At 49.1% G+C, this 15,004-nt stretch overlaps 1 protein-coding gene and 1 long non-coding RNA gene across 2 annotated transcripts in view; one reads left to right on the top strand and one right to left on the bottom strand.

Annotated features, from left to right (window-relative positions):
• The window catches only part of LOC109285962 (uncharacterized), a 571,893-nt gene extending 564,145 nt beyond the window's left edge, over positions 1 to 7,748 (bottom strand). Inside the window, exons 1-2 of the long non-coding RNA XR_009462697.1 lie at positions 5,570 to 7,748; positions 2,431 to 2,627 (exon numbers count right to left, since the gene is read on the bottom strand). This is a non-coding gene — a long non-coding RNA (uncharacterized LOC109285962). The remainder of the gene's footprint in view (positions 1 to 2,430; positions 2,628 to 5,569) is intronic.
• Positions 7,749 to 7,891: 143 nt separating this feature from the next.
• Positions 7,892 to 10,354, top strand: FZD8 (frizzled class receptor 8). The gene has a single exon (XM_059729162.1). The coding sequence runs from the start codon at positions 7,984 to 7,986 to the stop codon at positions 9,976 to 9,978; it is 1,995 nt and encodes a 664-aa protein (XP_059585145.1). The 5' UTR covers positions 7,892 to 7,983; the 3' UTR covers positions 9,979 to 10,354.
• The last annotated feature ends 4,650 nt before the right edge of the window (positions 10,355 to 15,004 follow it).

The raw sequence follows: 15,004 nt of genomic DNA, 5'->3' as shown, positions 1-15,004 counted from the left end.
CCTGGGGTTTTATGCTGAAATCTTGTTTGCCTGTCAATGCAATAACGTGCCTTCCCTGTCACAAGCCATGACCCCTGTCTGGAAGAGAGCTTGTTCTATCTGCTTTGAATGCAACTTGTTTTGTGAAAGCTTAAAAAAATAGATATAGCATAAAAAAACATAGTTAAGGGCATGTTGGCAGCAGCTTATCTTCCTGAGAAGCCAGGAAATAACTGGCTGCATGGCAGCACAGTGCTTCAGATTGTAGCAGTGGTTATGGGGTGGACCATAAGCAGAGACTGGTGGAAGCACATCATCATGCACATGTGCACACCTAGGGTAATCAGCAGTGTGTCTCTAACTTCCACATGAAAAAGATGGTCTCCAGACAGCTGTTTGGAAACACTGACCCACTTTTCAGGAAGGGCCACTTAGATTAAACTTAGCATCTTACCAAGGTAGCAGGATGTTACTGCTCTCTTTAAGTTAGCTACCCAAGCTGTTCTAGATCAGTAGCTTATCTATTTGGTATTGGTAAAACAATGTTTGGTGGAAAAAGTTTACAATACAATTACTATAAATAGTGTATTCATTGGCAATAAAGATTAGCGTTCCCAAAATAACTTTGAGTCAACAAGTTTCTCAATACAGGAACGTATCAACCAGGAAAAATGCCACCTGTCATTATACGGGCTGTGGCAATTAACATGCATCCAAGCAAGATTCCAGCAGTGTGCATGATATCAAGATGTTCCTGAACATGGAATCATCTGGGACTTTATTCCAAGTCAATAACATTGACATCATCATGATTTCTGTGCCCACTATTACTTTGGGAGAACCAGCCTAAACACTAATGCTCTCATTCATGAAGCCCTACCTTGCCAAGTGGTTTCATATCAAAAATTTTAAATTACTCAGTAGGCAGGGGCTGGAGGCTGAATGAGAATTAGGACAAATCCAGGTAAGATGGTGCTGCCTAAAAAAATCTATTTGAATGTCACTGGAATTTGGTGTGCACTACATAACATTTGTGAGGAAAAGACCTAGAAATTTTCAAGAGTGAGTTGATGCCAGAACTACTTTATGGGAAAAGAGGTCACAAGTACCTGGGATATCAGGATCTGATGGGGGAGGAAGGGACTGTCATTGCAAAGTGGGGCAGGGATGACAATGATAGATTCCCACACCCTTGCTTTTCAGGGGGAATTATAAATGTTATTTGCAAAGTGTTGACATCACAATTGCAATTGCTCCAACCATAGTACAGGAGCACTGTATTAAAATGTTACCCATATGATTGGACTGAATATAGGTTTTTGTTGATATTTTTTTTTAACCAGTATAAGTCAACTCCATGTATGCATATCTGAGTTTTTATTAAAAACCTTCTCTCTGAAATCATGGTTTCACACACAATGATGATGACACATTACAAGCTAAGATGTCAATCAAGCAGCAAAAAACACAAGCAGCGGCTCAAGTGCAATCTAAACAGATCAATAGGAAAAAATACAGGAAGAGACAAACCTTCAAAAAAACACTCAGAACAAAAAATATATATATATTGTGTAAACTGACAAAATTATTCTGCAAGTTTCAACTTATTTTGTTTGTGATCTTCCTTTTGCTGGCTCTACTTCAGGGGAAGTAAGTGTGCACTGTGTATAGCACTGAGTGGTTCATACCACACTTATTTCCCCTGAGGGTCCACTAACTTCATGATGCGGTAGTATGGAGGAAAGCCCTTTGGTAGAAGTTGACATCATGCTAAGCAGCTGCTCCATCATCTCACTACTGATTTTGCTGCTCTTTCTGCTGGTACCATCCTCCCTTATGAAAGTCACTGACAATGCAATCTACTGACAATGTATCCTTCTCTGTTCATCCTCTAGAAGCCAGCCCTGTGGTAGTTTATCTAAGAACCCCCCCAGCCACACCCACACACACACTTTGCTTAAGGGCTCTGGCACCTCCCCTGGACAGAAAGTGAAGAGGCACAGGGCTATGATTCTACAATAGGATTGTGTCCCTGAAAAGCAAAGAAACAATGTATTATTTTTCTGTAGACAAGTTCTCTTGGTTCATAAGCAACAAATATATACGGCTCTATCAGAGAATGCTTTAAAGCTGATGTCAGCGGAAGAAAACGCACCTGGCAAATACATATGTATAGACAAGTGCTTCTGGTGACTTTGTTCTCATGTCTGCAAGGCAGGACACTGCTGTAGTCTAATTACTTATCCCTCCTTTCCATTTCACACTTCCCTCATCACACACGGTAGAAGAAGGACAGCCAGGCAAAATGGATTTTTTTTTCTAAACTGCAACTCTGCAGGTAAAGGTTGCCCAACAGTATGACAGCAGTAACATGGTTAGGCAGAAAGAGGTAACGCCATTTGCCTTAAGTGATCGTGTCTCCAACAATAAGCTTAGCTACACTCTACTCACCAAATTGCAGAGAGTTTTCTCTACCAGTTCCAGTCCGTGAAGTTTTCCAGGGTTGCTGTTAGTTCCAGGATGGCATCCAAGGCATAGTCTGTATGCTGTATGGTGGGGAGCAGTGGTTAGGGTCTGCCCCTTGTCCATTCCATGCTGTATCTGCTCTTCTGCCTTCACCAAAAGTTCCTCCAAAGTGAAAGGGTGCACTATTGCATGTAGGAAAAAGCATCATCAAACAGGTGAGCTCTTGGCAATTAGGTGAGTATGGCACTGTGATCTGTGGCCACATTTTATAGTCCTTGGAGATCCGATTTTCTCCATGAAATGAGAGTCTGTATGTTTAACCCCTTTTCATGTCAGCTTCCCAAATATATCACCATAGAGCTGTTGATTGCTGAGGCATTTCCCCAAAGTGTTGACCCTGCAGTTATCATACCCAGCTTTACCGGTTGCTGGCCAGCTAAGGAAGAGGATTTTTTTGGATGGCATCTTTGTTGTGGAACACAGCAGAAATAAAGAAGGTAAAGGTGAGGTTGAATGCTGAGCATGTTATAGCAAGTCCAGAATAAGGGAGGAGTTGGAAAAGAATGTGCATTGTGGGGCAGAATTGAGGGCAAACAACATGCAGTTGTGATGACGGTTGTGTGTCTGAGCTAAAACAAAACCAGAGCTCAAACCTCTACCCCTCAACCATGCTTACTACTCTGGGTTTAAAGCTCAGAGAAAATTAAATAACTGTGTATATCAAGAACTGAGTGCTTTCCCTGTAACATAGGGGGCAAAATCCATTGTATTAGAGAGATGTTGGACATCTTAACGTAAAGGAAACCCTCTGAGAAATAATCAAGTCCAGGGGCTCAAAGTTTATCCAGAATTCACTTTTCTAAAGTTTCAAAAGACCTGTGCCAGGTGGGACTTGAGGAAGACTTCTATCTATTGACTAACTGATACTTTTGCAAAAAGATTATACCACATGTAGCAGACACTTGCTTTCATCTGCCAGCTTTATATTTGTGCATGATTTGGTAACTGGACATCTGTTCCGAAATCCCTATAGAAACTACTCCAAGTTATTTATGCTACTATAGTGAAGCTTAACTTTTTTAAAACAGTAACTGCTGTGTTTTCTGGGAAAACATGAAGAAAAAAAAAAGGTTAATATACGCTCCTTAATTCTTTGGACTCCATGCTTTCACTGATATCAAGAGACTGCTTACAGGACAGATAAAATCCCAGTCCCACTGCCTCACATCAGTCCAAGCCTTTTAAAAATCTGAATAACTCATGAATACCCTATCAGGCCCCCACTTTTAATTTTTTTAAAGATTCAAGATATTGGCTGAGATTATCAAATGGACTGGGTGATTTAGATGCATTTCATTAATAAACTAATGGGTTATCCATTTATAGGGTGCTGCAAACTCATTCAAATCATATTAAAAAATTTAGACTTATTTTGCTTGAAAAACTTCATAAATACAAAAGTTATTATTGAATGGTTTCAGAACCATGCCGTGCCCACAGCTACATGTCTTTTCACTAAGTACAGTATAGAAGGCAGGAAATAGAATATATTACAGTAAAATTTAAACCGCACCTATAGTTGAGAAACCCAGCACTTCTTTATTTTAATAGAGCCACAGTGTAATTCTAAACTGTAGCATTCAGTATATCTCCTGAGTTTCCCTGCTAAAATATAGCAATGGAAACTTGACAGCATCTGTGTTGCTTTTGGAAACAATCACATCACATCTGCTGTCTCTGCGATGCAGTGTCCATGGCGGGTGTAAAATAGCAGTTTTGTAATAGCCAGTAGGATTCCTGTCAGAGGGGTGATTTACAGAAGTATCCCAGAGCCCACAACTGGATTTCCTCATTTTTACACTCTGTAGGAAGTTTTGAATACGGTTCTTTTCCTAGTAGGCAAAAGTACTATTATGAGCCACCTCCTAGTAGGGTCTTCAGACCCAGATATAGTAAGCTACCTGAAAGGAGTTTACCTAGTCATCATGGAGATCAAGGTAGCAACAAGATGACAATTCTCAGTTCCTTTCCCTAAATGGCTGGGGGTCCATCTGCTGCTTCCCCTACCAATATTCTGGCTCTTTAGAAGAAAGCTAGATTTGACCCCCCTCCCCCCCACACCCAAAAAAACCCCAGATGTGATAATTTCTGGTTGCAAAACTAATTTCAATGCTGATCTACCATGTAATTACTAGCTTTCTTTTGGTGGAGGAGGCGCTGGGGAAGGAGTTTGTTTGGTAAACTACCAAAACAAGGAAGCAAGAAATCTGCTCATTGCCTCCTTATTGCCCATTTCCTTCTGTCTAAATAATCTATGCATTCATTTAAATAGAGGTAACCCACAAACTTTTTTTGCCTTTGCTTTGTCACCTGTTTCATTTCCTACAAAGGTTCATGTACTATCTTGAACACCAGCGTCTGGGGAGATTACCACTCTGTCCTCCCCCCCACACACACACACACAAGTCCCCCGCCCTTCCATTTTTCCCTTCTTTCTTGAAACCTGACAAATCACAAAATTTAACACCACCAAAAATAAATCGCACGGTACTGCCACCCTCCTGGCTAACCAAAATGCTTGTTCCTGAGATTACAGTAATTACAGCCCCAGCGTGAGCTCCATACAAGCGCTAAATGAAACAGCACATCAATTAAAAAATAAACACTCCATTCTGGGAGCAAGACAACCCCCTGGGATGTCCTAACAAGCGGAAAGGAACCTGCCAGGCTGCGGCCTCCGCCTCTCTCCTTTAAGGTGGCTCGGCAGGCTTTGGGGAAGGTTAACTGAGGTAGTAACAAGTGGCAGAGAAAGCAGGCACAGCCCTCCCTACAAGCGCATCTCATGCTCAGCTCCATCACTGGCGCGTAACTTGGGAATGACCGGGTCATGCTGCTGGCAAGCCAGAAGAACAGGAGCTAGCAGGGGCTGAAAAGCCACTTTGTCCCCTCGCCTGCACGTTCGTGCCTGCGCTGGGGGTTGGCACTTGCTTTTGCAGCAAGTCATTTTCCCGACCTGAGAGCTGGGCTGTGCTTGCGATTGATCCACCTTTATAAAAGTCCCCCGCCCTTTGTGAGTTACTCCAGATCTCCCCTCGGGCATCCCCCACTCCTGCCCTGGGCTCACCAAGCCTGACAGCCGAGACTCCAGAGTGACCTGCACAGTCCATGGCAGAAGATCGCACGCCTTTGACGTCAGCCATTCGCAGGAAAAAGCAGGGCACGAGGTGGCCGCGGCAATGCTCTACTTTCCTCTTCTTCCAAAGGAAATCCACCACCTGTTCAGCCGAGCACGATTGTTAGCCCTCCTGCAGGGGAAGCAGTTGCTATGTCAAGGAATGGGACTGACAAGATTTTGTAACTCTTAGAAATGAAGGGTCCTATCCCGCCAGTTATTAAGTAAGCATCCTTTTCAAGACTCCCTCTGTCTCTGCGGATTGAGAGAGCAGTGCCATTCACCATTAGAGAGGCTTGGAGCTGCATGAATCTGGAGCCAAGCAGAAGGCAGGGTACATTTGCAACTTACAGACCAACTTAGATCTATCTATGTGGCAATGGGAGTTGGCCATTTAGGCCGAGACTTGACTCCCAAAACACACCTGAGCCTTTAGCTGTTGAAGTCTCCTTGGTCTCCTGTCACCTAAATGACCTGAGGGCTGTCACAGAAGTTTATGGGATGGATCCTCTGATTCTTAAATTGCAATTTTTGGCTCAGCTAGTCCTTAACCATTCAGAGTCCATTGCAGCAATCCACTGTTGGAGCGGTGGCTGCTTGCCCCTTAAGTCTTATTAGACACTCAATAGAGAGAGAAGTAGTTAGCTGGGTTAGTCTGAAGTCAAGGAGAAAGGAGGGGCAGGGAGCCTCTAAATTGCCACCCTGCCCTGCTTTATACTCAGTGCAGCAAGCTTTCTCCCCTCACTCAAGACAGGCACGAACTCAGATTCTGGCGCACAGACTCCAGCCTCCGACTGGAAGTTTTATTGCCCGGGAGATGATCCTGCCACTGACCGTAAACAATGCCTATTTTAAGCAGCTCTAGCTAAGGAAGTGCAGCCACTCTTCAGTGTAACCAGCTGCCAGTTGGGATAAATCAAAGTCCACACCGGTGTATCAACCAAATGGACTGACTCGTCTGGCACATTCTCAGGACCCAAACCATTTATTGACTGATACTTTGTCTCTGGCAGATCCTTAGCCACCACTAAGGTCTGGATTAGGTTGCATGTTTTCCTTGGACAGATGTGCGTCTGGGCTGTGCAAAAGCCTTCTATATAAAAAAGTTTTTCAGGTTTCTCCAAAACCATCCTGGCAAAACCCAAGTAATGTTTTGCAAGATCGGGCTTTGGGTCTGCTTTGATTTAGGCCCTACTGCTGCACAGTACACCCAGCGCACGCACCTGGGCAGAGAAGCCTTCAGCGTATAGACCTTTTTTTGCAGAGTGCACTGAAGAATTGCAGCCATTGGGCGCTCCTTCCCGAGACCCAATGATGTGAAACCAAACGATTTATTTTCTTTCTTTTTCTTTTCTTTTTTTTTTTTCTTTTTAAAGAAAGAGAGCGATGAAAACTTGCTCCTAACTCCTGAAGGAGCCATTGGCCAGGACTCACCTGGAAGTGATACACACATGCACTCATGCATGCACCTCTGGATGGGAGAGGATTCCCTATCCTGCTTGTGTGCGTGCACACACACACACACACACACACACACACACGCACACAAATGCTGCCAAGTGGGAAGGGATCCCTATCCTGCATGCACGCGCACATAGTATGCACACACACACAAATGGGAAGGGATCCTTATCTCACACACACGGTACCCTAACACATGGAAGGGGATCCTTAATGTGCATACGCGCGCGCACACACGCACACAAAGGGATCCCTAACACAACAAACACACATGCAAAGGGATCCCTAACACAAAAACACACGCAAAGGCATCCTTCACGCACACGCACACGGAAAGGGATCCCCGTCCCAGACAAATGGGAGGAGATCCCTAACACACATGCACACACTCACGGGAAGGAATCCCTCTCTCTCACACAGGCGCGCGCTCCCGGTTCCACCTTAAGGCCGGCGCTGGCCTCTGCGCCGCTACCCGCCCGGCGGCGCGCGATTGGCTGTCGGGGCGGGCGGGGCGGGGCCCGGCGGCGCTCGCTATAAATATTCATGAGCGGGCGGCAGGCTGGGCGGGCGGGCGAGCGAGCGGGCGAGGCAGAGCGCGAGAGCGAAGTTGAGCGCGGCTCGGGCGGGCGCAGGTGGCTCGGCGCGGCGCGGCGCGGCCCCAGCCCAGCCCAGCCCAGCCCGGCGCGGCCCCGCGAGCGAGCGAGCAAGCAAGGAAGGGAGCGGCTGGAGGCGGCGGCGGCGGCCCCGCTGGGGGCGGGCGGCTCCGGGACGCCTCAGCCATCTTGCGCCGGGGAAAGTTGCTGCTGCGGCGGCGGCGGCGGCGGCGGCGGGGCCATGCGGGCGCGGGCGCCCTGAGCGGCGGAGCAGCCTGAGCCCCGGCCCGGGGCAGCCGCCTCGCGCCCAGCATGGAGAGCGGCAGCCGCCTGTGGGAGGTCACGTCGCTGCTGGCCGCCCTGGCCCTGCTGCAGCGCTCGGGCTGCGCCGCCGCCGCCTCCTCCCCGGCCGCCGCCGCCGCCTCGTCCTCGTCCTCGTCCGCCGCCGCCGCCGCCGCCGCGGCCAAGGAGCTGTCGTGCCAGGAGATCACGGTGCCGCTGTGCAAGGGCATCGGCTACAACTACACGTACATGCCCAACCAGTTCAACCACGACACGCAGGACGAGGCGGGGCTGGAGGTGCACCAGTTCTGGCCGCTGGTGGAGATCCAGTGCTCCAGCGACCTGCGCTTCTTCCTCTGCAGCATGTACACGCCCATCTGCCTGGACGACTACAAGAAGCCGCTGCCGCCCTGCCGCGCCGTGTGCGAGCGCGCCAAGGCGGGCTGCGCGCCGCTCATGCGGCAGTACGGCTTCGCCTGGCCCGACCGCATGCGCTGCGACCGCCTGCCGGAGCAGGGCAGCCCGGACACGCTGTGCATGGACTACAACCGCACCGACCTCGCCACGGCCGCGCCGCCCGCCAAGCCGCCGCGCCCGCCGCCGCCGCCGCCGCCCGCCGCGCCCCCCGCGCCCGCCGCGCCGCCCTGCGAGCCGGGCTGCCAGTGCCGCGCGCCCATGGTGTCGGTGTCGAGCGAGCGCCACCCGCTCTACAACCGCGTGCAGACGGGCCGCATCGCCAACTGCGCGCTGCCCTGCCACAACCCCTACTTCAGCCCGGACGAGCGCGCCTTCACCGCCTTCTGGATCGGGCTCTGGGCCGTGCTCTGCTTCCTCTCCACCTTCGCCACCGTCTCCACCTTCCTGCTCGACATGGAGCGCTTCAAGTACCCCGAGCGGCCCATCATCTTCCTGGCCGCCTGCTACCTCTTCGTGTCGCTCGGCTACCTGGTGCGCCTGGTGGCCGGCCACGAGAAGGTGGCGTGCAGCGGCGGCGCGGCGGCGGGCGGCGCGGGGCCGGCGGCGGGCGGCGCGGGCGGGCCGGCGGGCGGCGGGCGCGGCGCGGCGGGCGGCGCGGAGCCGGAGCTGGGGGTGGCGGAGCACGTGCGCTACGAGAGCACGGGCCCGGCGCTCTGCACCGTGGTCTTCCTGCTCGTCTACTTCTTCGGCATGGCCAGCTCCATCTGGTGGGTCATCCTCTCGCTCACCTGGTTCCTGGCGGCCGGCATGAAGTGGGGCAACGAGGCCATCGCGGGCTACGCGCAGTACTTCCACCTGGCCGCCTGGCTGCTGCCCAGCGTCAAGTCCATCGCCGTGCTGGCGCTCAGCTCCGTGGACGGCGACCCCGTGGCCGGCATCTGCTACGTGGGCAACCAGAGCCTGGAGAACCTGCGCGGCTTCGTGCTGGCGCCGCTGCTCATCTACCTGGCGCTGGGCTGCATGTTCCTGCTGGCCGGCTTCGTCTCGCTCTTCCGCATCCGCAGCGTGATCAAGCAGCAGGGCGGCGCCACCAAGACGCACAAGCTGGAGAAGCTCATGATCCGCCTGGGGCTCTTCACCGTGCTCTACACCGTGCCGGCCGCCAGCGTCGTGGCCTGCCTCTTCTACGAGCAGCACAACCGGCCGCGCTGGGAGGCGGCGCACAACTGCCCCTGCCTGCGCGACCAGGCGCCCGACCAGGCGCGCCGCCCCGACTACGCCGTCTTCATGCTCAAGTACTTCATGTGCCTCGTGGTCGGCATCACGTCGGGCGTCTGGGTCTGGTCGGGCAAGACGCTCGAGTCCTGGCGCGCGCTCTGCACGCGCTGCTGCTGGGCCAGCAAGGGCGCGCGCGGCGCGGCGGCGGCGGGGGCCGGGGGCGGCGCGCAGGCGGCCGCGGCGGGGGCCGGGGCCGGGGCGGCGGCGGGGGGGCCGCTGGCGGCCGGCGCCGGCTCCCTCTACAGCGATGTCAGCACCGGCCTCACGTGGAGGTCGGGCACAGCCAGCTCCGCCTCCTACCCCAAGCACATGCCCCTGTCGCAGGTGTGAGGGGCCGCTCCTGACCCCCCGCCCCGCTCCTGGGACCCTGCCGGAGGACGCTGCGGCCCGGCCAATGCCTTAACACACACACACACACACACACACACACACACACACACACACACACACACACTCGAGCAAACCGTGTCTTAATTATACACCCCCAATAAATACGGGTTTCCTACGTGAAAGGATGTATTTATATAATTATTTGTTACCTTGTACAAACGTGTAAGATATGTACATAGCCAAAGCTATACAGTCTGTATATTTCTTTTTCCTCTTTTTTCTTTTTTTTTTTTTTTTTTTGTAAAAGTTTAGAGCTCCCCCTGTAAGAGCAAATCTGAGTATCTATTTTGTCAATAAAATGCCTTTTGATAAGTGACCTTTTTCCCCCCCTCCTCTTGCCCGATGAGCCCAGCTGGTACCTTGCTGCAGGGGGTAGATGACCTCCGCTGCCCGCCCCGCGTTTGGACAGAGGGTGGGAGGGGGGTTGAACTCGGGCACAACGACGTGTTGAAGTCTCTGCAATCGGCACAGGACTCGCTTCTGCTTGTGCCCATGGACGTGGCTCTGCTCTGTATCCCGTCCCCTGGCTGTGATTATTTTTGCAAGCACCTTCCCGTCTCATCCCTGGCGCCTGTAACTCTAGAAGCACCTGCCTTTGTGGGACTTCACGCTGCCAACGGGGCAAGGTTTGTGTTTTGAATCCATAGGTCGGGTCTTCACCGTAGCAGAGCCAGCTGAGAAGTGTTAGACTCGTCTCCCCTGAGCAGATGGCACTAACATCTTAACCTTTCCGACTTAACTCTTGTATATCAAATATGGTCCTTTTTCAAGAGAAAACGTATTGTTCCTCTGTCACGACTAAGCTAATTGATTCGAGCAGAAGGCTGTTGAATTAACAAGAATGCTTTGGCAATTGTTGAACTTTTTACCTGTCTGCCCAATGGCTCAGAACATCATTCCTTTAAGAGGAGCTAAATGAATAGGGTTAATCTGTAGGGAACTTGGTTTCTTTTGAGTTTGGAAAAACTTTGATCTTTTCTCTTCACCAAACGTGATGTATAGTCTGAAGTTTCTTTCCCTGCTGTCTTGTTCCTCTTGTTGCAAACCAATTGGCCACCATGGAGCCTTAAAGTTCTTCAATTAAAGGGATGCGGGACTTTTTTTTTTTCTTTTTTTTTTTTTTTTAAGAGGAAGACTTGTAACAGTTAGTGAACACCAGAGGGAAAAGGGAGAACAGCCTTTTAAACAGCTTTCCCCTGCATTGTTAGCCAGACTGCAGGCAGCAAGGCATGGATTGGAGCATTATAGAAGAGCCATGAATGCCCTACAGGTGGTCTGCTCACATAATCTCCCCAATTTAAAGCGTTTTCCTTTGCAGGACAATTACATTACAAAACTCCCTTCTCTTTTGCTCCTAATTGAACCAAAGAACAACTACAAGTTTTTTCTTTAAAACCCCTCTACCTCCAACTCCACCAAGCTCTGGTCTGTTTCCAGAACTGAGGGCTGTTCGGATATATATCTTGGCTTCAGATTTTTTTTTATGCCTTCTGTCAGATTAACAATAATTTGAAAGCAATTGGTTAGCTTGTGTGCTACCAGCGAAAAAGATAGCCCCGAGTCCCTTATTAGTCTGTCAGTCAAGATAAGAGATGGGCAGCTCCCCCGCTAATGATGCAGGAGTTGATCACCACTGGGGAGGAGCTTTTTTGCACTGAGCTTCGACTCGATTGTGGGGTTCCCGTCAAAGCTCCCACAATTTGATGGGCACTTCCAGTTGTCTAAATTCACTTGAATTTTAAAATGGAAAATTTGGAATACTAATCTACTTATCTCTTAGAGGCAATAGATTCAAAGCTAGCTTATATGTGCATTTTCCCCACAGTCTATATTAGTGTATTAAATGTTACTATTGCAGACCTGCCCTTTTCAGGTAAGTCAGAGTGTGTTTTAAAAACGTGCTTCCAGGAGTGCAAACTGACATCACTGGCTGCTACTGCAGCTCGGGTGGGACTTTCCTCCTATTAAGGCATGTGTGGTTGGACCCATGGATACCTTGGATAAACACTGGGCACTTCAACCTGCAGTAAACTAAGAGTCTTGGAGGAAGTCCTGCTGAAGTGTTGCTTTAGGAGAGTTTGAGCTGCATCTGTTTGCAAATCCTGGAGCAGCATGTGCACTCTGACATAAAAGCATTTGCATAAAAAAAGTGTTCTGGGGATGACTGTGACTTGACCTGTCTAGACAGAAGCCAAAAGCATGTTCACAATATTCATAAGCCTTTCCTCTAAAAGAAAAAAAAGGGAAGAGAAAAGCAATATTAATTCAAGTAGGGGGGCACCTAACTACACTCCTGAGCTGTAACAAGCACATTCTTTTTTCATTTCCTCAATTACAGCAAACAAATTACCACTAAATATGCACACAGGTTAACTTCTCAGACTCCAAACCGCTAGGCAGTAGGTTTGGTTGCAGTGTTTGGCCGGGGGAACGAGAGCCGAACAATAACACAACCCTCCCGAAGAATAATCAAAGTCATTAGAAAATCCAAACAGTCGTGATCGTGCAAGTGACATTACGTGTGACACTAGTTTTTTCGCACGCACTATATACATCCAGGGTCTACACAACCCCTAGGTATACACAAAATGTGAGATCCGGAACCAGAGAGTTAGAAGTAATCTACAGATGCTGCACAGTACATTACCATTTTTCTTTCAATCTAACTCAATTTCAGAATCAAAATCAGGGAGGAATTATGAGATGACTTAAAAAAAAAAAATCAAATGACAAACTATGGCATACCTTCCCTTACAAGGGTTACTAAAAATACAGTGGAAGTGTGACACCAGCGCTTTACAGTGACATCGAGTAACTGATGTTGCATCTCCACCTACTGGTCATGTGCGGAGAGCATGGACGTGCATGATCTTCAGGGCCTGGGTAACACGCACCCCCCCCCGAGATCCATGTGCTTAAACAGAGAGCGGGCAGAGCCCATGTGCTATCCGCCTGGCGCTACACAGTGCACACAGCAGTGCTTGAGAAGCTGGAGAGCTGACTGACAGCCCCTGAGACTGAAGGGAAACAGAGGTCTTAAACGTAACCGCTTGCTTAAGTAGCAGAGTAAACAGAATTTTGCTTGGTTTGGGTTTTCCTCTCTGGGTCCCTTCCTAGTCCACTAAAGGTGTGGATGTGGGCAGGTATTCTTAGACTCTTGTTTTGGTTCATGCAGTAAAAGATCTGCTAAAAAAGACTGAAGAATAAAGAGTTGTATAGGGGTCTTGCTTATGTAGTATTTAACGATACAAAGACTTATGCTGAATGTTGCTTCCCAGATCCAGCTCTCTTTATATCTGCTTGACCACTCCTGCACCTAGCTACTGAGCAAGGCAGGGAATGCTGTGTCTGCCTTTACAACCAAGGCTGACCTGTTATGAAGTGTCAAAGTTGAGAGAGGGAAATCAGTTTCTGAGCTATTGAGTGAAGCCTAGATCCTGCCCCCCCCAAGATAAAAATCAGAAGCAAAAATACAGCAGGGTAATGGGCCCATGATAACATCACTTGCATGCAATAACTAGGTCCAGTTTGTCAGTCTTTCAAGCATGAAATGCAAGAGCTAATGGGAACTGCTTTGCCAGGGATATGTGATACGTTCATGCTGTTAAACCAGTAACCGCTTTGACATGGAGACTGATGAATGAAATACAAGCTGCCTGAAGTGAAGACAGAGGAAAGCTGTTGCTGTAGAGCATCAGGAAAGGGCAAAGTAAAGGAAGTCTGGAAGTGAGAGGCTACCTAGTGTCAAGAGGAGGAGGCAGCCAGAAAAGCTTACCCAGGAGAGAAACAGAGACTGAACCTGGATGCTGTGTGGGGTGGGGGGAGGAAAATGAAGGGCAATCTAGCAAAGATGGGTCAGGGACCATAGAGGGCAGGCTGACTGCATGTGGCCCTGTTCTGCACTCCGCTTAGCACGCTTCACAATAACAAATGATGAGACAGCCCTCTCTCACTAGTTTTTGGGTTTTTCCTGTTTTATGAATGTACCCATCACTTCACTATGTGAAATTTGCACAGGAATCGTTTTTTTCAGCAGGGATCACACAGTCCAACACAAGCTCTGTGATAGTGTGGAAATAATTAGTGTCTGGTATTAATAGACAAACAGGCAAACTGCCTCAGAAACTAGCATCTCAGGTCAAACAATGAATCATGCCTTTTAAAGGTTGGGATAATAAAACTTCTCACTCTTATGGGCTTTGATCTCTGATCTCAAAGCACCTTTACATACACTGATGAATTAATTCTCCACCTTCTCCAAGGAAGATAAGCACACATTAATACCTGAGCTCAATAATTCTGGGGCAGGCATAAAAATGGGACCTGAATGCCATGTTATATGTTTTACCTACTCCTCCAGCTTCTCTCTCTCCTCTCGCACAAATGCACACCTTTAGCTAAAGGTCTGCTGTACCCGCATAGTCCCAAATGAATGGACACTCCTTCAACCATGACACCAAATCTTCATCTGGGCCTACCTTTTTAAGCACTTGAGGACTTCTTTGGGGCTTGGATCAGAGGTGAACAGTCCACCCATGAGCTCAGAATGGTTTGAGAGGGTTTAAGAGAAGCAGAGTAGTCCTTGTTGAATGGAGTTCACTGGGTTTGGATGAGAGAGGAGAGGAGGATAAGGCAGCAAGATGGCATAGAGCTGGGGGCAGGAGGTAATAGCCAACAGTAACTTTAGGATAAGCAGCCCATCTTCAAAGCTTTTGTCTTCCAACGACCACTTGGTGACTGCCCAATGCTGCTCTTCTTTACAGAAGGGATTTTACAATCAGGTGCAACTACATGGCTCTGAAATGAAAGCATTTGGAGGACTAACCAATTCTTCCTCTCCTCCAAAACAATTGAGGGAAACAGCCAGCAAATCCTTATAAACAGTCCATCAAATAACAATCTTTATACATCAGCTATTATCTGATGAAAAAAAACCAAAATCAATCTACAAAAGGAGTTTGGGGTG

Source organism: Alligator mississippiensis, chromosome 5 (assembly GCF_030867095.1).
Source record: "Alligator mississippiensis isolate rAllMis1 chromosome 5, rAllMis1, whole genome shotgun sequence".
NCBI lineage: Eukaryota > Metazoa > Chordata > Crocodylia > Alligatoridae > Alligator > Alligator mississippiensis.
Note: the sequence above shows the minus strand (reverse complement) of the source record. Positions and strands in the feature narration are given on the sequence as shown.